This window comes from Macaca mulatta, chromosome 11, assembly GCF_049350105.2.
Source record: "Macaca mulatta isolate MMU2019108-1 chromosome 11, T2T-MMU8v2.0, whole genome shotgun sequence".
In the NCBI taxonomy this organism is placed as follows: Eukaryota; Metazoa; Chordata; class Mammalia; order Primates; family Cercopithecidae; genus Macaca; species Macaca mulatta.
The window spans coordinates 131333228-131357646 of NC_133416.1; the positions used below are offsets into that span (position 1 = coordinate 131333228).

General features: G+C 50.0%; 1 protein-coding gene across 2 annotated transcripts in view; it reads left to right on the forward strand.

Annotated features, from left to right (window-relative positions):
- DNAH10 (dynein axonemal heavy chain 10) overlaps nucleotides 1–24419 on the forward strand; it is a 179655-nt gene that overhangs the window by 136977 nt on the left and 18259 nt on the right. For both annotated transcript variants that reach the window (XM_028830097.2, XM_077955570.1), the window contains 12 exons: nucleotides 775–855; nucleotides 4230–4427; nucleotides 5109–5270; nucleotides 9464–9638; nucleotides 15333–15514; nucleotides 16619–16755; nucleotides 17982–18199; nucleotides 19207–19428; nucleotides 19729–19876; nucleotides 21332–21611; nucleotides 22463–22692; nucleotides 23555–23828. In XM_028830097.2, coding sequence (XP_028685930.2) covers nucleotides 775–855; nucleotides 4230–4427; nucleotides 5109–5270; nucleotides 9464–9638; nucleotides 15333–15514; nucleotides 16619–16755; nucleotides 17982–18199; nucleotides 19207–19428; nucleotides 19729–19876; nucleotides 21332–21611; nucleotides 22463–22692; nucleotides 23555–23828 — 2307 coding nt within the window. The remainder of the gene's footprint in view (nucleotides 1–774; nucleotides 856–4229; nucleotides 4428–5108; nucleotides 5271–9463; nucleotides 9639–15332; nucleotides 15515–16618; nucleotides 16756–17981; nucleotides 18200–19206; nucleotides 19429–19728; nucleotides 19877–21331; nucleotides 21612–22462; nucleotides 22693–23554; nucleotides 23829–24419) is intronic.

The window sequence follows — 24419 nt, forward strand, 5'->3', positions numbered from 1 at the left end:
CTGGGTAGAAGCCAGGGATGCTGCGAAGCATCCTACAGTGCACAGCCAGCCCCTGCCACAAAGGATTAGAGCTCACGTGTCAATAGTGCCAACGGTGAGAAACTCTGCTTTTGATGAACTAGATTTGGACACATCTGGCTTATTCACCAACTTGTTGGCTATTGTAGATGGCATCCATGTTCTTGAGTGTCTCCGGGTTGCAGAGTGAACATCCTTTTTTCTTTCTTTCTTTTTTTTTTTTGAGACAGAGTCTTGCTCTGTCACCCAGGTTAGAGTGCAGTGGCACCATCATAGCTCACTGCAGCCTTGACCCCCTGGGCTCAAGTGAGCCTCTCACCTCAGCCTTCCTAGTGGCTGGGACTATAGGCGCACACCACCACGCTGCCTGGCTGATTTTCTTTTCTTTGAGCCAGGGTCTCACTCTGTTGCCCAGACTGGAGTTCTGTGGTGCGATCTCGGCTCACCACAACCTCCGCCTCCTGGGTTCAAGCGATTCTCCCACCTCAGCCTCCTGAGTAGCTGGGATTACAGGTGCACACCACTACTGCCCGGCTAATTTTTGTATTTTTAGTAGAAATGGAGTTTTGCCATGTTGGCCAGACAGGTCTTGAACTCCTGACCTCAAATGATCCACCCGCCTTGGCCTCCCAAAGTGCTGGGATTACAGGTGTGAACCACCACACCCAGCCCTGATTTTTGTATTTTTTATAGAGACAGGGTCTTGCCACATTGCCCAGGCCAGGAGCATCTTTTTAATCTCTCTTTCCTTTCAAGGTATGGTAAATAACACTGGTATTGACTGGTTCATGCCCTGGCCTCCCCAAGCCCTCCATGCGGTTGCAAAGTCATTTCTAGGTAAGTCACAGCTGTTATGGGAACTACATTATTGATACAACAAAGCAATTTATTATCACTTCTCTGACTTTGAATTCTGGTCTTGTAGATTTCTTCACTGGAAAACCCTATGGTAACAAATGGCTTTCAATTTTGTTAGTATGTTTTTGGTTTATATTTGGTGTTTTAGCCCAAAGACATTTCAGGAGACCTAACAAGGACAATTTAGGATAAAAATTGATTAGGTGTTCTCCACAGCAGCCGTTGGCAAAACCATGGTCTGCTGTCTAGTTGGCCCCTTGTTTTAGTAAATAAAGTTTTATTGGTACACAGACTCACTCATTAATTAACATATTGTCTCCGGCTGCTTTTATGCTACAACTGCAAAGCTGAATAATTGCAACAGAGACTGTATGAGTACTGTTTGGCTCTTTGTAGAAAACATATGCTGGCCTCTACCCAAAGAATGCTCCAAGGACAATTCAGCAAACATTCTGCTTTCTCATTTCTAGCGTTTCAAACACCTAAGGCCTTGGATATTAATTTTTTTTTTTTTTTTGAGACGGAGTCTCGTTCTGTTGCCCAGGCTGGAGTGCAGTGGCCAGATCTCAGCTCACTGCAAGCTCCACCTCCCGGGTTTACGCCATTCTCCTGCCTCAGCCTCCCGAGTAGCTGGACTACAGGCGCCCGCCACCTCGCCCGGCTAGTTTTTTGTATTTTTTAGTAGAGAGGGGGTTTCACCGTGTTAGCCAGGATGGTCTCGATCTCCTGACCTTGTGATCCGCCCGTCTCGGCCTCCCAAAGTGCTGGGATTACAGGCTTGAGCCACCGCGCCCGGCCGGATATTAATTTTAATCTTTGAAGAAGAAAGGAAGTCTGTCTTCAGGGAACATCTTTTTCTTTGGACCTGACTTGAGCAGATTTATGAGGAATGACACTGGGTAACCTTGAAAATAGTTTCAACCTTATAAATCTGTACTCAATAATAAATAAATAAATAAATATTCCTATATATAAGAAGAAATCATAACTTTAATCATAATGCAGTTTTAGGGGAAAAGGGGCCAAGAGAATGACTCTTTTCTGATGACATATCTCAGGTCCAGATGGTAAATATTTACAGCTTTTTCGCAGCTACGCAATTCTGCCATGTTATCATGAAAGCAGTCATAGACAAAATGTAAATGAATCGCTATGGCTATATTTTATTTACAAAAACGGGGTGGGCTGGGTTTGTCCTTTGGCCTGTAGTTGGCCAGCCCCGATACAGATGTACGCTTGTTCTCAGAGGTGTATTTGCCATTTTCACGTGTGAAGTGCTTGTGTTTGCTTTCAGTATTCAGTGTTCCAGCATCATAAATAATGCTGCCTAGAATTTGCTTAGAACTCTTTTCCCTTAGGATATACTCCCTGGAGGCCGGGTGCAGTGGCTCACACCTCTAATCCCAGCACTTTGGGAGGCCGAGGTGGATGGATCACTTGAGCCCAGGAGTTTGAGACCAGCCTGGGCAAAATGGTGAAACCCCATATTTACTAAAAATACAAAAATTAGCCGGGTGTGGTGGCGGGCGCCTGTAATCCCAGCTACTCAGGAGGCTGAGTCATGAGAATTGCTTGAGCCCAGAAGGCAGAGGTTGCAGTGAGCCGAGTTCGTGCCACTGCTCTCCATCCTGGGAAACAGAGTGAGACCCCTCTCTCTCTCTCTCTCTCTCTCACACACACACACACACACACACACACACACAGAGAGAGAGAGAGAGAGAGAATATATTGCCTGGAATTGAGGTGACTATGCCCAAAGGCACAGGTATTTGTGAGGCACAGTTTTTCCTGCACACTGTAAAATAGGCCCTGGGGCTGTGTTTTGCTAACCCCGGAATAACAAGACCAGCTCTGCAGAATCTGGATTAATCGGTACTTTCAATCTGTCTTTCCTTCCTTCATTTTAACGTGAGACAGTCTCTGCTTTGAGCTGAATGCATTTAACAGCCTATCAGATAATCTAGGTGATGTGATCTTGCCACTGGAAGCCATCATTAATTCTTTCAGCGGGTGTATAGGAAGGCCCACCCTTGCCAGTATGTGCTGGGTGTCATCCAGTGGTGGTAACTGAACAATCCCACCAGCCCCTGGGCGGGCGGGGAGGGCAACAGGCAGAGACAGAGGTGGCGATTGCTTCTGAAACCCAAGGCTCTTCTGCCGTGGCGTCTTGGCCTTTAGGGAAGACAGGGCTTCCTAACAGTAGGGAAGGAATTGGGCAACAGAGTAAAACCCTGTCTCAAAAACCAAAAACAACAAACAAACAAACAAAAAAGGATTGGCATGGATCACTGCTGTGGTCCTGAAAAGCCACCAATAAGTGATAGCTGTTCTTTTCTTGTCCTATTAAAAACTTTAGCATCTTTTTTTTTATCACAGTAAAATATATGTAACCTAACACGTTCCATTTTAAGCATTTTGAAATGTTCATGTGGCACTAATCACATTCGTAATGTTGTGAAACCAACACCACTATCTGTCGCCAAAACTTTTTCATCATCCCAAACTGAAACTCCGTACCCATTAAACACTAGCTCCCCGCCGCCCCTCCCTCCAGCCCCTGGCAACCTCGAATCTACTTTCTGTCTGTATGAATTTGCCTATTCTAGAGAGGGTTCGTGTATGTGGAATCATGCAGTATTTGTCCTTTGGTGTCTGGCATCTTTCACTTAGCATCATGTTTTTGGGGCTCATCCATGTTTCAGCATCGGAACTTCATTCCTTTTACAAGTGAATACTATCCCCGGTATAGATAGGATACATTTTGTTCACCCATTCCTCTACTGCTGGACGCTTGGGACCTTTCCACCTTGTGGCTATTGTGATAGTCTACAGTAAACATTGGCATACAAGAATTCATTTGAGTCCCTGTTTTTCAGTTATTTGGGGTATATACCTAGGAGTGGAATTGTTGAGTCGTATAACAATTTTATATTTGACTCTTTGAAGAGCCACTGTTTTCCTTTCTTAAGCATGGCCGGGTGCGGTGACTCACACCTGTAATCCCAGCACTTTGTGGGGCTGAGGTGGGCCGATCGCTTTAGCTCAGGAGTTGAGACCAGCCTGGGCAACATGGGTGAAACCTTGCCTCTACAAAATAATACAAAAAATTACCCAGGCATGGTGGCCCATGCCTGTAGTCCCAGCTACTTGGGAGGCTGAGGTGGGAGGATCACCTCTGTCCGGGAGATGGAGGCTGCAGTGAGCCATGATCACGCCACTGCACTCCAGCCTGGGCAAGAGAGTGAGAGCCTGTGTCAAAAAAAAAAAAAAAAAAAAAAAAGAGAGAGAGAGAGAGAGAAAGAAAGGAGGAAAGAGAGAAAAGAAAAATACATTTTTTATTCCTTCCTCTTCAGGGCGTAATCCAATGATCCCGGCAGAAAATATAGAAAATGTGGTAAAGCATGTTGTTTTGGTTCACCAGTCCGTGGGTCACTACAGCAAACAGTTTCTACAGAAATTGAGGCGCAGCAACTATGTCACTCCCAAGAACTACCTTGATTTTATTCACACCTATTCAAAATTGCTGGATGAGAAAACTCAGTATAATATAGGTAAGCCTGGGGGATGGGGTGGTTGACAGAGGTCATTCTTATTTATGGTAAGGATTCGAACGCTGATCTTTTCTTTAGTAAGATCAGCCATCTTCAGTATTGAGGCCAAGCGAAGCACATCTCGGATTTTGCGTCTTGGAGCAATTCTTTCATGTGGGTAGGACCCTGGCATGTCCTTGTTTTTATTCTCAGTGTTGAGTCATAGACTTTGAAGCTTTACGTTTTCATCACATTAGCAATGTTTCCATTTTGTTTTTTATCTTAGAGATAGGGTCTCTGTTTCCCAGGCTGGAGGGCAGTGGTGCAATCATGGCTCACTGCAGCCTCGACCTCCTGGGCTCACGTGCTCCTCCCACCTCAGCCTCCTGAGTAGCTGGGACCACAGGCGCAGCCACCATGCCTGGCACACATTGGAGATATTGTCTGCTGCAGCAGCATGCACTGCTGGACAGGGCGTTTTAAAAAGTGCTCTGGCTATTGGCCAAGGGAAGCACTGTTTTCAGATATATATTCATTTTGGCTGATGCCATCCCAGTATGGCAGTGGAGGTACCGAAAGACACGTGCCATCTTGTAAAAATGTTTTGTTTTGTTTTGATAAGCTGAAGTTAGGCAAATCCCAGTGATTGTGTTGGGAACAGTGGCCACCTCGACAATGAACATAGGTGCCCTCTTTCCTCAGCTCAGTGCAAGCGTCTGGACGGGGGACTGGACAAGCTGAAGGAGGCCACCATCCAGCTGGACGAGCTGAACCAGAAGCTGGCCGAGCAGAAGATCGTGCTGGCCGAGAAGTCCGCCGCCTGCGAGGCCTTGCTGGAGGAGATCGCCGTCAACACCGCTGTAGGTGGGTAAGGGCCGGGGCCAGGGCAGCCCATCCCCCACACCACTGTAGGTGAGTGAGGATGGGGGCCAGGGCAGCCTATCCCCAACACCACTGTAGGTGAGTGAGGGTGGGGGCCAGGGCAGCCCATCCCCTAGCAGGACAGGGCTCTGCCGGGACGTCCCTGCGAAACTGCTTGTAGGCACCAAGCGTGCCATCCTGACCCTGCAATTCCTGTTTCTTTCTGAATTCGTGTCCAGCCAGTCTCATCCCTTTTCATAAGCACTGAGACACTACCCTATGTAGGCCCCTGCGCTGGTAGCCTGAGGATGTGCCAGGGAATGGAAAAGTCACTCGACCCTCAATGGGCTGGTGAACTAAGTTCATGGGGTTGAAATGACCTAAGCCTTGGCGTCATCAATGTGGGACTTTTCTTGGCTCCCCTTGAAGCTGTTTCAAGGTTCTTTCTTGGGCTCCTTCCCTTGGTCTTCCTGGCCAAGGCTCTGTGTCACCTGTACTGTCCTGCTCTTGACGACTCTACCCTCTTGCGATGCCTGGCACAGGACAGCTCCTGGAGCCCACAGCTCTGTGCCTGGCCTCTCACCCTCCTCTCTAGGTCTTTGGGCCACTGGTTTCTGATGTGTACCCTCCCCAGCTCATTCTCAGATTCCTGCAGATGCTACTCGGCCTGCCTGCCTCTTCCTTCTGCTGCTGGTCTGTGTTTGTGTTGCTGTAGGTGTCATCTCCGTTCAGTTCCTTTGTCATTGCACCCGGCCTTGTGTACGGGATCCATTTGTCATCACTCTGGCAACAGCACCCTAACTTGGTGTTGGCAAACTGCCTCTCCCCAACTCCCAGTGCCTGCCATCAGGATGGGATTATTCTAACCCTGGCAGACCAATTAGAAGTTATCTGGGACTGCACATTTTCAGTCAGCCAACATAAAGACTGAAGATTATTTGTGTTCATTTATTGCATGGCAGTGCTGTGAAGAGACTGCATTCAGTGACTGAGCCCAGATCCCTGAGGTGACCCTGGTTTATGTGTTTCAGCATCTTCCATGTCCGTGAGCTACCATGTCTTCTTATAACAATTTCACATTTTTCTTAACTCGACCATTGTTAGCTTCTGTTGCTTGCAACCAAAGCAACTTAATCGATAGATATACTTTCCTGGGAATTTGTGGCAACTCCCTGCTGCCTGTTTTGATGCTGAGTCCTCATTGTGGCCATGAAGGGTCCCATCAATCCCTCTATGTCATCTTGCCCACCTAATTTCCCATGACACCCTGTTGCCTGCTCACAGCATCACCTCTTCATGCCCGTGTGAGTCCTGCAGTAATTTGCTCTTTCTCTCCCTTTGGTCTGCTGAGAATATCCATACCACGTCTCTCTTCCTATCTGTGTTTCTTCTACCAGAACTTTGATCAAATGCCTCGTTCCCACATAGCTGCACTTTGCTTTGATCTGTCTTATAAAAACTATATATTTCTGGCCCCCTAGATGTAAAAAACTATACATTCCTGGCCCCTTAGATGTAAAACTAGACTGGAAGTGTCTTGAAGGAAGCTGTTATTCCACGTATTCATCTGTCCAATCAGCAGATACTGACTTCAGCTTCATGGCAGGCACCATGGTAGGGAGAGTGGTGGCTAGAAACTGAATGAGACTCAACCCCTGCCTCGAAGAAGCTCACAACCAAGAGAGCCCCTCCGCCAGTGCCCAGGCTGCAGTTTGTACTGAGGACGACCTGTTTGCCACACCCATGTTTAGTGCCTCTCCTACCTGTGGTTGCTTTTCTTTCCCCATTGCCGTCATCCTTGTCCAGGGTCACCTTGCTCCCACTTGGAATTTTGGAGGAAGCTTCATCTAGGATCTCTGTTTCCAGGCTGCCTGTCCCGATCAGGACTATTTTGGTTGCAAATGGTGGAAACTGAGCTCAAAGTGGCTTAATCTAAAGTGAAAACGCATTGATTCCAGAGGCATCCTGGCTTCAGGCACAGCTGGATCTAGGACTCAAGTGTATCAGTGGGAATCTTTCCTTCCCTTTCTTGGCTCTGCTGTCTTCTGTTTAGGCTTCATCTCAGGCAGCAGGCTCTGTCCATGCTGAGAGTTTGGGAGCCTCCCGCATGAGGTTGGCATCCTATTAGCTCAGCATCCCCAGGGGAGAGAGGGCTCTTCTTTCCCATGCATTCCCACAAAGCTCCCAGAATTGGCTGTGATTGGACAGATTTGGGTCACATGCCCTTGCCCAAACCAATGGTGGCCATAGGAATGGGATACATTGACAAGTCCTGCAGAGGATAGGGTGGGGTGCAAACAATTGTTTCTCCTGAGGGTGGCTCTTCAGCACCTGCCCCAGCCTCCAGCCTGTGCTCCTGCCTGGCTGAAAGAGCCCATCATTTTGCTCCTCAACATGACTCAAGCACCTGGCTTGGCCGGACCCCTTTGCAGGCTGCTCCCCACCCTAAGGTTCCCGAGGCCTGTACCAGCCCTCTTCCTTCCCTGCCAGCTCTGGTGGTCCTGTTACCTCTGTGCTCTGTTCCTGCTGGCCCTACCCCCACCTCGGCATGCTCACAGCTCAGACAGCTTCCTTTCTTCTGCTCTTCTGTTCCGAAGGTTCCACAATTGTGATCTTGCTACCCTTTTCTGACGCATTCATCCCCCTGCTGCCCCAGGGAGAAGCAGTGCCTGGGCTGGGGACCTTTACAGTGTCAGGGCCCGTGCACGGCTTTGCACACTGCAAGTGCCAATGCTGGCTTGTTAGCTGTGGAGATGGATTCCGAGAGACCTTAGCATGGGGGAGGCAGAGCCTCTGCAGCCAGCCTCTGTTTGCAGAAGGCCTGCTGCATGCATCTCCTGGGGCTGCTGTAACAAAGCACCGTGATCTGGGGGCTGAAAACAACAGACATTTAGTTTTTAAAATTAATTAATTAATTTTTTTTCTTCAGATGGAGTCTCGCTCTGTCGCCCAGGCTGGAGTGCAGTGGCGCCATCTCAGCTCACTGCAACCTCTGCCTCCTGGGATCAAGTGATTCTCCTGCCTCAGCCTCCTGAGTAGCTGGGACTACAGGCGCCCATCACCACGCCCAGCTAATTTTTGTATTTTTAGTAGAGACAGGGTTTCTCCATGTTGGCCAGGCTGGTCCCCAACTCCCAACCTTAGGTGATCCACCTGCCTCGGCCTCCCAAAGTGCTGGGATTACAGGTGTGAGCCACCACGCCCGGCCAACAACGGAAATGTATTCTCTCACAGTTCTGGAGGCCGAAGTCTGACATCAAGGTGCCGGGACCACGCTCCCTCTGAAGACTCTAGGGGAGGACTCTTTCATGCCCCTTCCAGCTTCCCAGGGTTGTTGGCAGCCCTTGGTATTCCTTAGCTTAGCTTATAAATGCACCGCTCCAGTGTCTGTCTCCATTGCCACACGCCCCTCTTCCCTGTGTGTCTCCACATGGCCTTCTGCTAGGGACCCCAGGCACTGGATTTAGGGCCCACCCTAACCCCGTATGACCTAATCTTAACTAATTTCATCTACAAAGACCCCACTTCCAAATAAGGTCACATCCTGAGGTCCCAGTGGGCACGAATTTTGGTGGGGTGACACTGTTCAAACCACTGTGAGCCAAGCCCTGCTCTAGGTTTTGGGGTTCCAGCCCTCGGGGAGGTATTGACATCCTAGTGAGTGAGGGCACCCAGACAGTGAATCAGTCAACGGTGAAGTGAAACTTCCCGATTGTGATCGGTGTCATGAAGCAAATCGGCAAGGCAGGGAGAGAGAAGGCGACAGGGGCAGCCTCGTTAGAAGGCGGCTCTGGCTGGGCCAAAGTGAGCGTAGGAAGAGGTGATGAGAGGCAGAAGGAGGAGATCGCAGGGAGCCAGTAAGCGGAAGGGGGCCCCCGGCATCCTTAGTGAACACCGGCGAGGCAGGGCTGGGGGCTATCAGGAACCACGGGATTTGTCCTGGATGGAGTGGATGGGACACAGGTGGGCCAGTTGAGGAAGGTCGGAGTCAGGGTGGCTGCCTGGTGCTGGAGGCCCCATGCATGGTGGGGTTTTCTGTCCCACCGGGATCACTAAGGCTGCCACATTGGCCAAAGCTCCTTAGATCCCCACTGGGGCTCAAGCCAACCTTTAAGGACTGCACTCTGCTCAGAGCCGGTGGCCGCGAGTGCATCTCCTCTGAGCCCAAGTGTACTCACCCCCGCCCCACCCTGCAGCTGAGGAGAAGAAGAAACTGGCGGAGGAAAAGGCCATAGAGATAGAGGAGCAGAACAAGGTCATTGCCATGGAGAAGGCTGAGGCCGAGACGACCCTGGAGGAGGTCATGCCCATCCTGGAGGCCGCGAAGCTGGAGCTGCAGAAGCTGGACAAGTCAGATGTGACTGAGATTAGGTAATGCGCCTGGGCCGCCGTTCTGGGCTTCCGTTCCACCTCTGCAGGCCAGTAGTCGCCATGATCGTGGCGACCAGGAGCTTACGAAGGAGCTGACACCACGTGCTGCCTCCGCGCCTGGCTCTCTCCGAGGTGGGAACTGTTGTTGCCCTCATTTTCGGATGAGGAAAGCGAGGCCCAGGGAGATGAGGCGGCACCCCAGGCATCCAGCTCCCCTGGCTAGTAGGAAGCAGGGCCTGCCGACCTTGAACCCAGGCCAAGGGAAGGATGGAGTGGGGTAAAACAGTGCTCTTCACGGAACACGTGGGCGCAAGTGTCTGCCCTCGCAGGGACAGAGTGCTCAACACAGGGCGAGCCCTGCTGAAAACAGCTCGGCAGAGATGTGTGCACACCACGGCCAGACTGGCGATGCCTGAATCCATTTCTGGCCAAGGAGGCTTTCAAGGAGGGTGAGAGTAGGTCACTATTGAGGCCCCCATATATCTTGCAAATCAATCTGTAAGACGACCCTGTCCCCCACACCAGAGGGCTCATCTGCTGTCAGCGAGGGTGACCTGGTGTGGCCTGGGCCAGCAAACTTTCTCCCCGCAAGGCTTGGTCTCCCCAGGGCACTGTTCCTGGACTCTGATGGTCAGCTGAGTCTTGTGAGTAAAGCCCAAGGAGGGAACAATGTTCTGGTGCCAGCCTCTGCCCACTGCCTCTGCCCCCGTGCTGCCTGGCCCCACACAGACCCCCCGGCGTGGGAGCCTCAGTTCTCTCCTTCCTCACTCTTCATCCGGAAGATCAGTCTTCCTGGCCCCACACACAGGTCTCTCATCCAAGAGGCTCCATTCCTGGGTCAGTAGTGGGCTTCCGTTCTGGGCTCCCGGGGGAGTAGTGCGTGTTCCCCGCGCTTCCTGTTTCTCTGGCTCTGTGCTGCCTGTGAAGGCTGAGCAGCACTCCTTATCCAAGGCCGTACCCTTGTTTTCTTGTTAATGAAACATTTGTGAATTTGAACACAGAATTCAGCTCATTCCAGGACAGGGGACCTAGTTCATTCTTGGGAGGTCACTTGGAGGTGCCACTGTTGTCAGCAAGAAGTCATTATTTCAGTGTTGAGAATGGTGTCAAGGAAGGTATAAGGATGGATGTGTTAAAACTTCAGCACCAAGCATTGGAAGTTGAGGCTGAGGTGCCAGGACACAGTGGAAGTGCACACCCAGCGGAGGGCAGGAGACACGGTCTGCACACACATTCTCTCAGGGGAATATCTAGCTACCGGTAATAGGATTTGAGGCACCACTCCCAGGTCAGCAGCATAAAAACATCGTGAGAGCAGAGACTAGGAAGGATTTTTGAAGGGGATTTATTTGAAGAGAAGGAAGGGTGAGTCCCTTCCATCAACCCAAGGTGGAGGGGTGGGAAGGAGCTTCCATGGGGCCAGATAGAGAGCTTGACGTGTGTCTCCTGCAGTGAGACAGGCATTGCAGACAGGTGCTCAGCTCACCCCTGAGAAGGCCAAAGTACAAAAGGAATAATTTTTACACATTCATACATGGCTCTTCCTCTTTGCTGTGCGACATTTAGCAACTCATCTAACTTCTCTGTGCTCCAGTTTCTTCATTTGTAAAATGTGAATAAGAATTGTCTCGGCTGCATCAGTGTCTTCATGAGGATCATATCAGCCTATATGTGAAGAACTGGGCTGGGCACATGGTCAGAGCCGTGTAAGCATTAGCCGTGATTATGGCTCCAGCATCCAAAAGGTATGCTGGGAAAAGCCCACGGCCACCGTGTCCTCTATCAGCTCCGGTCACCTTCCCACGCTGCAACAGGTAGTGTGGGCGTATCATTTCTCGTATACACATCCCGAGGATTTCCATGCATGACCGAGGCAACCAGGCACACAAGGGTCTCTTCTGTTCCTGACTCCAGGTTCTGAGGGTTTGGAGACCAAGAGATACCTGCAAATCCTTTTACCCTTCTTGTATATACAAACTGTAACACCCTATGCATGTCTTTCTGCATCTTTTCTGCTTAGCAATATATTTTGGAGATCTTTTGCATGTTGATATATGATGAACTTCCCTGATATTTTAGAACATTCCTCCACATTCCATTGTGTGGCTGTGCCATAATTTATTTAACAAGCCCTTACTGATGAGTTTGTTAAATAAGTTGATTGTGTCTCCAGTCTTTTGCGTTTACAAATAGCGTGGCAAAGAATAAACCTGAGCATAGTTAATTGTGCACCTGGGACAGTCCACCTGCAGGATACATTTCTGGAAGTGGAATTGCTGGGTCCTGGGGTGTAGGCATTTATAATGTTCATAGCTGTTGCCCAGTCCCAGCCATGGGGATGGAACCTATTTATCCTCACCAACAATCCAAATGAGCAGTACCTGCTTTTTCCTAGACTCACCAACAGGGGGAGCAATCACGTTTGGATTTTTCACATGTTGTAGATGAAGAGTGGTATTTGTGTAGTTTCAATTTGCATTTCTCTTAGTGTGAGTGAAGCTGGCCTTTTTTTTCCTATGTGAAAAATGTGTCTAAGAGTTATGTGTATTTCCTTTTCTGTGAACTTGGTTTGCTTATCTTTTGGGCCGTGGTTATTGTTGCTTTTTGTTTCAAAACCATTTCCAGGGGCTTTTTTATACAATGGGGAGATCAGCTTTTTATCCATAAGGTGAGTTGCAGATCTTTTCCTGGTTTGCCATGGGCCATTTGACTTTGTTTAGGAGGTTTGTGTGTGTGTTTGTTTTTGCCATGTATGTTTATTTTTATGTGGCAGATTTTAGCAATATTTTATTTTGTGACTTTTTTAAAATTAATTTTTTGAGACAGAGTCTCATTCTGTCACCCAGGCTGGAGTGCAGTGGCGCAATCTCGGCTCACTGCAACCTCCACCTTCCAGGTTCAGACGATTCTCCTGCCTCAGCCTCACAAGTAGCTGGAATTACAGACACCCACCACCATGCCTGGCTAATTTTTGTATTTTTAGTAGAGATGGGCTTTCACCATGTTGGCCAGGCTGGTCTCGAACTCCTGACCTCAGGTGATCCACCCATCTCAGCCTCCCAAAGTGTTGGGATTACAGGTATGAGCCACTGCACCCAACCTATTTTGTGGCTTTTGGATATTGTGTCCTAGTTAAAAGACCTGATTACACTGCAAGATTGTAAAATAATTTCCCCATGATTTCTTTTTGTATTCTTATGGTTTAATTTTTTATATTTAAATCTTTTATCTATTGAGGATTTTTTCCTGCGGTTTTGTGTGAGTTTGGATCCAATCTGAGTTTTTCCAGATGACTAAAATCTGGCTTTTCTCAGGTCATTTGGATGTTAAGCACAATGAGCCAGCACTTACATCTTGACAATTTTATAATCTTTTAAGTCCTTAAAAAGCGTTTCCTTCTTATCATACTCAATCCTCTTTGTGGAAACATTAAATGTTAAGGCAGGAAGATGAAGAGTCATGAAGATTAGAAGTAGATGTTTCTCTAACTATAAAAGTATAAAAGGCTCCCTTTGTTGCTAGCTTTTGATTTTTACTTTTCTTCCTTTCATTCATTCAATAGTCATTGGGTGTCTGTCCCCCACCCCACCCCACCCCTGCCCTGAGCAGGCACTGGGGCCGATCAGCAGTGAGACAGGGAGGCAGGGCCTTCACTGCATGGAGCTGGCACTCTGTTTTCCTATAGGAATCCCATGTGCATGGGGAAATGATGTAGGATTAGGTTAGGAAGGAAAGGTCCTTGCTGCTCTGACAGTGGATGTTGGGACCTGACCTAGTCATGGTCATGGAGGGTGGAGGGGGCAGCTTCTCTGAGGCTGCAAGGAGCTCGGCTGGAGAAAGAGCAGAGACAGCTGCTGTGTCAGGGGTAGAGCGCTGGGAGGCGGGGAGTGGGGCTTAAAATGATTATTTTCTTCTAGGGAGGGTAGCATATCATTCTCCCTTTCTCATTCCCAAGTTTGTTTGGTGATAGAAGAAAGGAATCAAATTAAACAGACATCTCCATTTCTCTTGACTTGCAACCTCGATATTTCACACACCTCGGTCATCCGGCATTGTGGAAAGTGGTGTGTTCTCGATAAGTGAGATCCCAGAGCGTGGCCTGTGACACAACAGCAGAAAACTTCACTTTCATAGACTCAGAGGATTTGGGAACTGGAAGGGTCTGGTTCTGTGTCTCTACTTTACAGATGGGAAAACTGACACCCCTGGCTGGTTCCTAACTTGCCCGAGGGCTCAGGACCCCACCTCAGGCCTGGGCTCTTTCTGTCTTGAATCTGAAAACATCTCCCCCATTCTTTCCCTACCTGCTTGTTCACAGAGCAGTGGCTAGGGCCTGGCTTCCATCCACCCTGAAGGAACCTTTTAAAGACACTCGGACAGGCTGCTGCCACTTTCCTAAGCAGCCGACACCAGCATAATCGAGCCTTTCCCTGGTGACTCAGGGCCATTCCTTCATCACTGGGCTTTGTGCTGAAGTGTGGGCGCCCTCCCTCCCGGCCGTTGCCCTGGCTTGTCCGTACACTATGGGGCCCTCTCTCCTCTGCTGCCTGCGTGGGAGTGTGTGAGCGTGCTGGGGTCAGGAGGGGTGGGGGATTTGCTCATTGCAGAAAGCCTCCAGGTTGCTGTCTTCTCAGGCTGTCTGCTCCCTGTCTCCCTGTCTCCCTGTCTCCTCCCTGTCTCCCTATCTCTGTCTCTATCCTTGTGCATGTGTCTCCCTCTCTGTCCCTCCATTCCCCTCGTTCTTCTCTGGCTCACCCCAGCCTCCTACCAGAGCCCAAATGCCTGGGCCCCTGCCTGGCCGCCCCCATACTGCTTCCGTGTCCTCTGGGGCCTCTGTCTCCTGCTCTTCTCTCCTTTTCCTTCCTTTCCTGCTTTGCCTTCTCTGTGCTATTCTCCTTCCACTTCTGTCTTTCCATAGCGTGGTCTGGGAGACTTCTGTGGCTTTCATTGAGCTTGCCTGGCAGCAGGACGCCCCAGTGAGATGGGTTCGGGTCCTTCTCTGGCCTTTGCACCAGCGCTGCTGTTCCGTGTCTGCTCCGTTGGCAGTTCTGGTTCTCCAGAGGACCGAGGGCAGTGGACATCTGAGTTCTGGAGGAGCAGAGTGATGATCTAGTCTTACCAAAGCCACAGAGAACAATTACGGGGCAGCATAGGCTGGAAAGAGCCCAGGATGCAGGGACCCCAGGTCTCGCAGGTGGTGTCAGCACAGCCAGTCATGGAAGCTCCTGGGACCCTGTTTCTCCATCTAGTAAATGGGGAAGGATGACGGTGGGTAGTGATAGTGGTGATGATGATGATAATGACAATAATGACAGCAACCACCATTTAGAGTCTGGGGAATCAGCCGAGGGTGTAATTAAAACATAGGTGCTCAGGCTCCACCCTACCCACTGATCCAGACGCTCCGGGGATGGCCTGGGTTTGTATTTTAATGCTGTCCCTGCACCATGATTCAGCTGTGTTCCAGGCGCCTGGTCTGGAACCTGAGAGGGGGACCCGGCCCCGCCCTTAGGGACGCTCCCACCCAGGAGTGCGGTTTGTGTTGGGACCTGGCTTCTTTCGTTTCCATGCAGCATCAGCTCCAGGGACTGCCTTTTAGTTGAGCTCCTTTTTCTGGAGCTCTCTTTCAGGCCAGATCCTGGCCACATCCCTGGACTGACCCACGTGTGCCTTGGTTTCTCCGTTTCTCGCCAGGTCGTTTGCTAAGCCCCCGAAGCAGGTGCAGACGGTCTGTGAATGCATCCTCATCATGAAGGGGTACAAAGAGCTCAACTGGAAAACCGCCAAGGGCATGATGTCCGACCCGAATTTCCTGAGGTCTCTGATGGAGATCGATTTTGATTCGATTACCCAGAGCCAAGTGAAAAACATCAAAGGTGAGTGTCGCCACGTATGGGAATCGCCAGGGTGGATCTCGGTCTGGCATCTCAGGCTCTGGGACAGGGATGGAGGGCAAGGAGGCTTGTTATGGGCAGGCCCTCCCCTTCTGGTCAGATGGTATCAGATGGAGCAGGCAACTGATGGTCACCAGAGGAAAACAGCAGCCCTGTGACATGACCCTGGGAGAGTGGCTGGGGATGGGCGGTGGCAGCCGTGCCCACTGAGGCTTCCATTCAGCACTAGTCCTAGCTCTCCCTGTCAGGAAACAAGATCTTCTCATTGGAACCTAGCCCAGCCTTGTCTTCTGTGCGTCTCACCCAGTGCTGTTCTGTCTGTGCTGTTCAGTGCACATGCAGAAGCCCGGAGCTGGTCCGACCTTGACTTCCCGCCTTTCTCTTGTCAGTATCAAGTCTTCTGGAGGTCCCTGGGGAGTGGGCACGGGGGTGGCCAGCATCACTGATGGCCAGCCTCTCCTCCATCTTTGGTTATAGGACTGAGTTCCCTTTGAGCTCAGTTCTTGACCCTGCCCAATGCTCAACCAGGCGGTGATAGTGGAATGGTGTTAGTCTTTGCGAAATGCAATACGAGTTCACACTGTGTTTGATGGTTTATTTAGACTCTTATCAAATGCTTTTTCTTAGCCCCTTAAAAACAAAAGCAAACTCAACACAAATGACCCCAATCACTACAAAAACCCAACGCACTCCCTCCATCTGAATCTTCACTGGATAGACTTCCGTGTATGTGAAATTACTCCTGGGGTGAGGGTGCGGGTGAAGGTAACAGGTGACCTGTAATGGCCTGTGAATTCCAGTTAGCCATGTGGGTGCCCAGTTGGGAGTCTCCGTTTTGCCCCGGGTCTCCTGCATGACACCCGCGTCCTGGGTAGCAGTAAACCATGCCCCTCGCCCACATCGGAAACATCGGTTTATGCAGAACCCATTCTGGTTTGACACCACGCTGTTGGCCGTAGGAGAGCTGTGTGCATCCTGCTCACGCGGCCGCTGAAGAATAAGAAACTAGTTACACTTATTTTGTCTATTTTATGTTCCCAAGATGAAGCTTGCCACTCATAAAAATTATTGCATGTTTCACGTTAGGCCTCTTGAAGACTCTTAATACCACGACTGAAGAAATGGAAGCTGTCAGCAAAGCCGGGCTGGGGATGCTGAAATTTGTCGAAGCTGTAATGGGCTACTGTGATGTTTTCAGAGAGATCAAGCCCAAAAGAGAGAAGGTATTGCCCGAATGTAAGACTGCCACACCACTGCCAAGAGACCCCTTCAGAGTCAGAATTCACAGTACACACCTTTGCTGAGAAAATTCTCCCAAGGTTCTGACTTTAAACTGCATAAACTTTCCCCCCGCCCCCCAATAAATGGTAATCCTGAAACACCACTATCACTTAGGCACAGTGTGGGTGGTGGACAAGACCGAGGTCTGAAAGAGTTTCAAACTTTCTGTGAAAGTGTGGTATAGAGATGTTCAGACCAGGCGCGGTGGCTCACGCCTGTAATCCAGCACTTTGGAAGGCCCAGACGGGAGGATCACTGTAGCCCAGGAGTTTGAGATCAGCTTGGGCAACATAGTGAGACCCTGTCTCTACAAAAAAAATTTTTTTTTAATTAGCCGAGCATGGTGGCACACCAGCTACTTGGGAGGCTGCAGTAAGCCGTGATTGTACCACTGCACTCCAGCCTGGGTGACAGAGTGAGACCCTGTCTCAAAAACGAAAAAAGAAAAAAAAAGACACAAAGATGTTTAAAGTTGTTTCTCTAGGGTCAAAGCAGAGTTTCTCAGCTGCAGCACCACTAAAGTGCGGCGGTAGTGGGAGGGTCTGTCCTTGGGGGGTCTGTCCTGGGGGGTCTGTCCTGGGCACTATAGGATGTTTAGCAGCATCTTTGGCCTCACCCCACTGGATGGCAGTAGCACCCTCCCTCCAAGCTGTGACATCCAGAAATATCTCCAGACATTACCAAACATCCCCTGGGGGACAAACCTACCCCAGTGGAGAGCAGCGGGGCCAAAGTCACAGGTAGATCACAAAATACAAAGAGAATAAGGTTGATTTGATCATTTTGAGTCATATTGTGACCTTGCTCTATAGCTCGGAATTATATTATTCAGAAAACTTAGAACCAATAGAAATACTGTTATTGTCTATGATATATTCTTCTGAGTTTTTGACTTAGAACCACAGTGTCATCTTACTGTGATCTCAGTACATGAAAGTACAACCATCTGATAACTTAGGTGCTGTGTCTTCTAATGGGACATAGAGTTTTTGCAGCAAACAGTTGAAGAAGAAACTAAGAAGCCACGTGTCTCAATATAGCACGTAGTGGCTCCGAAAAGCACAGACACCGTTAGAGCAGTTTGGACACGTGGCCTGGTTTGAGGCCATTGTATCACGGCCCCACCATGGTCCTTTTCCCCACCTTTCTGCAAATTGTCTTTACTTAGGTGGCCAGGTTGGAGCGGAATTTTTACCTCACTAAACGGGAACTGGAAAGGATCCAGAATGAGTTGGCAGCAATTCAGAAAGAGCTGGAAACATTGGGTGCCAAATACGAGGCCGCCATACTGGAAAAGCAGAAGCTGCAGGAGGAAGCCGAGATTATGGAGAGGCGGCTGATTGCTGCAGACAAACTCATCTCGGGTCTGGGGTCGGAAAACATCAGGTCAGCGCGGCTCACGAGCCCACCTGTTGTCGTTTGTAAATGGACGTCACCCACAGAGTTTCTCGCCATGTTGATTCTTTATCTCACGTTGTGTTTTTATGTGAAAACCATGTGACCAGGTCTTATTTTCCTATTATCATGTTTATGGCAGCTAATGGCTATTTTATAGACTATTGTTTTTATTAGGCACTGAGTGTTATTTATTAATTACTAAGGGTCAAGGAGGCAGTGCAGCTGTGGAGATGGAGAAATCCATAGCATTTAGCAAGGTTTAGGGAGTGTTCACTTCTTGGTGACCTCTAACCCCTGGGTCCTTTCTAGAAGAGTCTGTGGGAGAAGCCCATCGCTGTCACTGCACGGATGCCTTCTAAGCGTCCCAGTGGCTTGTTCAATCCTGGACTTCAGTCTTAAGTGATGGGGCTGTTTGATCTTTATGGGCAAGACCGCTTGGCCACAGCTTATTCACCGAATAGGGCAACAATTTTGAATCTGGCATCTGTAAATGTGGTGCAGAAAACACTGAAAAACACTGTTTGCATGTGGTAAACAATTTTCAGTATTTCTAAAACCTAAGTCTTGGGGCATTTCCTGGAAGAGGCCAAAGGAAACAGATGCTTTCTTTTATCTTGGGTGGAATTCTGTCATTGAGTGAGGCCAGAACTTGTTAGCTCTGCTGGAGTGATTTATATGTCTTTGATTAAGGCTTCGGAAACAACGTGATTACTACTTAATGTGATCCACGCGATGTGATTACTACTTAATAAAGACCACAGGCCTTTACTGAGCCCGCTGCTTGATGCTGGCTCCAAACACCAGGTTCACTAGGGTGGGAAGTTGCAAGATAAGCTGTTGGTCTCTGTTCCCCATGAGGAAAGAATATCTCAAAACATGTTTCTGTCTGGCTAGCCCTGTTAGCAAGGTATCAAGCTGGTTCTTCTGGAATGTTCCTTTTGGTTGTGGCCAGAAGGTAAACCGCTCACGGCAGCCTCCCTCTCCTCCCGTGCCAGGTGGCTGAATGACCTGGATGAGCTGATGCACCGGCGCGTGAAGTTGCTGGGGGACTGCCTGCTCTGCGCGGCCTTCCTGAGCTACGAGGGAGCCTTCACCTGGGAGTTCCGTGACGAGATGGTCAATCGGATTTGGCAAAACGACATCCTGGAGCGGGAGATTCCTCTGAGCCAGCCTTTCCGGCTGGAAAGCCTGCTCACGGATGATGTTGAGATCAGCAGGTGTGTGGCACCCTGAGCCAGCAGGAGGAAGGCGACATCTTAGCACAAGGGGTCTACATGGGTGTCACCCCACGGGGAGGCAATGGCCTGGGGGCATTGCCAGGACGACAGTTGGCTTGACTGCATGGAAGTGGCTGGGCGAGCTGCAAACCCAGCATGGAGCCCTTCTCCCTAGAGCCTGAGGAGGCTTGTGCAGCCTGGGGATGGGTAGATGGTTCTGGAAGGCCAGTCCTACCACCCTTAGCCCTTGGCTCACAAATTGGTGAGAAAAGTTCATTTCCTGACGGCTGTTTCTTCCAGATGGGGATCCCAGGGCCTTCCCCCCGATGAGCTGTCTGTTCAGAATGGCATCCTCACCACCCGGGCCAGCCGCTTCCCTCTCTGCATCGACCCCCAGCAGCAGGCCCTCAACTGGATCAAGAGAAAAGAGGAGAAGAACAATCTGAGGGTACGGCGGCTCCTCCTGGGGCGTCTTCTGCCCCCGGTGCCTGTTCTCTGGAGAGTGCCCCTCCCGCCTCCTGTACCTGGCAGTCCCTGGCAGTCCCTAGCCTCAACGAGTCTGGGCAGAAACGCTTCCACCCTGACCCCCACGCGGAGCCCTCCCCCACCTCCACCTCCACCCTGTGGGTCTGCCAGGGCAGCGCAAACCGCCGTGAACTCTGCCTCTCCCCTCGCAGGCTGCGAGCAACCTCAGCTTCGTGTTCCTCTGCCCAGTATGGGGTTCGTGGTCTGGGTGCTCAGTCACTGTTTTTTGGAGCTGAGGTGGGGGATGGGGATGCAGGGGAGGAGAGAGTAATGGCTTGATTGAGATGTAATTCACATACCACACCATTCCCTCACTGAACACATACAATTCCGTTTGAGTTTTAGTATATTTACAGAGTCGTATACCAATTACCAGAGTCAATTTTAGAACATTTTTATTATCCCTGGAAGAAATGCTATATCCTTTAGCCATCACCCCTCCAGTCCTCCCGTTTCTCCCTCCCTGAGCCCCTGACAGCCACTTACCTGCTTTCCGTCTGAATGTGCCTCCTCTGGACATTTCTTAGGAATGGCATCAGATGCTGTGTGGCCTTTTGTGTCTGGCGTCTTTCACTCAGCCTGCTGTTTTCAAGGTCTGTCCTCGCTGTAGCGTCAGGGCGTCATTCTTGCCTTGGGCTGAATGGTATTCCGGTGTGTGAACAGACACATTGTGTTCATCCATCCATTCACCGAGGGACAGTCGGGTAGTCCCTCTTTTTGGCTATTTGCAGAATGCCGCCGTGAACGTTGGTGCACACGTTTCTATGTGGCCATGTGTTTTCAGTTCTCTTGGGGTGATACCTAGGAGTGGAATTGCCGGGGCGGCCCAATCACTTTTTGCTGAACTAATGAACAAATTAATGATTTTCAATTTTAGCTTTTCCTTATTTTTTTCTGGTCCTTGATCCCAGGTATTTGCATGCTGTTTGGGGGAGCCCGTTTGTACTCCAGGATCAGGGGAACAGTCTGCCTCCAAAACGCACATGGAGCTATCATGGAGCAAATACTATGAGGGCAGGAACTTCCCTAGACTCCCTCTTCCCTCAGCCTGCCAGGGAGCACTGAAATTGTCAGCCTACCCCTAGTCTAATTCCAACACCTACCCTGTTTCTTAAAGAGAAGGGTTTCTAGCTTACAGGGGGAGGGGCTGAGGAATCCCCTTCCTTTCCTCTCCACCCTGTTTGAGCAAGATCCTGCCCTGAGCCTGGACCTCATGGTGTATAGGCGTTATACCCCTTGTTTCTCTCTTCTTTTCACCTCTGGCCCCTCCAAGTTCCTGGCTCATCCACTTCCCACTTCCAAGCCATTCTCCCTTTATATTTGGCAGGGCCACAGTTAAACACGCGGGCTTTCAGCATCTGCCTCCCCTCTCTTCCAGGTCGCTTCCTTTAACGACCCTGACTTCCTCAAGCAGCTAGAGATGTCCATAAAGTACGGGACTCCTTTCCTGTTCCGTGATGTTGATGAATACATCGATCCTGTGATTGATAACGTCTTAGAAAAAAATATAAAAGTCTCCCAAGGACGGCAGTTTATTATCCTGGGAGACAAGGAAGTTGACTATGATTCAAATTTCAGACTGTACCTAAACACCAAGCTGGCCAATCCCAGATACACCCCATCCGTGTTTGGGAAAGCTATGGTCATCAATTACACCGGTAAGAATGTGTAGAACCTCCACTGCTAATTAAGATGGTTATGATGGAGACCGCAACCTGAGATCAAGGCTTTCCTGGGACGTCATTTCACTCACAGTGACCCCAGATCGTTCTCTCATAGGCACATCCGGGCTAGTCAGCTCTTACCGATTAGGTACCACTTAGAGGGTGTGAGGCTATGAGTTACCTGTCGTGAGTCATGCTGAGACGGGGCTGTGGGCTCACGTGTTCACACACGGGTGGGATGGGACGTCTGTCTGTGGGGGCAGGAAGTTACTCTGTATTCGTGTATTTAAAATACATGTTTTGATGTTGAATTTTTTTTCTTCCTCTCAGTTGAATTCTGATAGAAATTGGATGTTATCTGTCATATTCTCTAGGGTTGTCATGCACCTGCTTAAACAGGTTAATTCGATTTGGATGTACTTTCTTTTCTTTTTTCTTTTTCTTTTTTCGTACAGATGGGGTTTCTCTGCGTTGCCCAGTCTGGTCTCAAACTTCTGGGCTCGAGGGATCCTCCCGCCCCTGCCTCCCAAAGTGCTGGGATTACAGGCATGAGCCACTGTGCCCAATCTGGGTATACTTTAAACCTTGGTACCCCAGTCCATGGAAGCCTGGGTTTTATTTCAGTGCATTTTTTCCTTTTTGTCCACCACTCTGCACCACAGCATCGCTATTTTGCTCATGTCTGCCACCTTGCTGCTGTAGAGTGACATTGGTGGGCAGTGAATCCTCGTGCCTCTAACCTGCTGTCTGAGACCCACGCTAAGCTTGTCCCATCACAGCAGGACAGCGGGAGAGACCGTTGTCAGGGGCTGCAGGTGGTAAGGGCCTCTCACTGTCCCCCACAGTCACGCTGAAGGGCCTGGAGGACCAGCTGCTGAGCGTGCTGGTGGCTTACGAGAGGCGGGAGTTGGAGGAGCAGCGGGAGCACCTCATCCAGGAGACCAGCGAGAACAAGAACCTACTCAAGGACCTGGAAGATTCCCTCCTTCGGGAGCTGGCCACGTCCACCGGGAACATGCTGGACAATGTGGACCTGGTGCACACCCTGGAGGAGACCAAATCCAAGGCAACAGAGGTAGCAGCCACAGCGGAAAAGGCCCTGAGCCAGGCGGGGCCTGCATGCACCTTTGGAGCATCCAGTTCTCTGTCTGTTCAATGAGAAAACTGGGCTCTGTGATCTCAGGGATAAAAAGCCACCTCTATTGGGATGTGCTGTGGGGAGGGGAGCCCTAAAGGTGTTCCCAGGGACCCTTAGGCATCAGGTCAGTCTCTTTAAATTGAGAGTGATGGAAAACCCAGCCCTGCCTGGCTTAAGTCAAAAGGGAAGTTATCAGCTGAGAAAGCAGAAAAGTGCAGAGATGGCCTCAGGTGGGGCTGGATCCAGGACTTCAAAAATACCAGGAGGACTTGGTTTCTCTCCATTTCTGGGCTGAGCCTTCTACCGGCTTGGCATCATTCTCTGCCAGCTCCCTACATGGTCATAAGACTGGTCTGGCCTCATGTCTCTCAGCTCTAAACCCAAAGGGATAAGTGAGAATCTTCCTGTTCCTACCATGAAGGTCCTGGAAGTCACTTAAGTCACATTTCTACCCTAAACCAGTCCCAGGAGCTTGGGGATGCTAGGCTCGGGTTGGCTGGGCCTGGGTCACATCTCCTGGAGTCTGGGTGGAACCCCATATGGGATGAAAAGGGAGAGGGCAGTACCTGGAGACTTACAAGCAGTGTTACTAGAGGAAGGGGCCTTGGGTGCAGGGGCATCAGCCACAAATATTCACCCCTTCCTACAAGAGGGTGGGTGCCCTCGGTCCCCTGCAGTCCCTGGATGCTTTCAAAGCCCTGGAGCATTGCATGTACCTCTCTGCTGTCCCCCTGCCCCTCCTGCCCTCTGCCCACTTCTCAGTCTCCCTGTTTCCAGGGTCACTTGTGCTTTTCTTCAGGTCTCAGAGAAACTCAAGCTGGCGGAGAAGACAGCCTTGGACATCGACAGGCTGCGGGATGGCTACCGGCCAGCAGCCAGGAGGGGGGCCATCCTGTTCTTCGTGCTGTCTGAGATGGCCCTGGTGAACTCCATGTACCAGTACTCCCTGATTGCCTTCTTAGAGGTCTTCGGGCTGTCATTGAAGAAGTCGCTGCCCGATTCCATTCTCATGAAACGCCTGAGGAACATCATGGACACACTGACCTTCAACATCTATAACTACGGCTGCACGGGTGAGCTGTCCCCACGGAGGAGGACACATTCGTGTAGCTTGGTGTGCCAGATGTGGCTTTAACGAAACGTGGTCTGTGAAAACAGAAACTTACCAAATGGCATTTTTTTCTTTCTTTCTTTCTTTTTTTTTTGTTTGAGATAGGGTCTTGCTCCATCATCCCGGCAGGAGTGCAGTGGTGCAATCACAGCTCACTGCAACCTCCACCTCCCAGGCTCAGGTGATCCTCCTACCTCAGCCTGCAGAGTAGCTGGGACTACAAGGCATGCCACCACGCCCAGCTAAGTTTTTGTGTATTTTGTACGGATGGGGTTTCACTATGTTGCCCAGGCTGGTCTCAAACTCCTGAGCTCAAACGATCCACCCACCTTGGCCTCCCGAAGTGCTGGGATGACGAGGTATGAGCCATCATGCCCAGCTCCGAATGGCATTCTTAAGTGTGGCGATTCATGTTACAAGAAGAATGTTTAAAGCATTGAATTTTAAGATAGCAGCTTTATTGAGATACAATTTACATACCATAAATTCGCCCTTTAAAAATGTACAGTTTGGTGATTCACAGCATATTCATAGAGTTGTGCAGCCATCACTA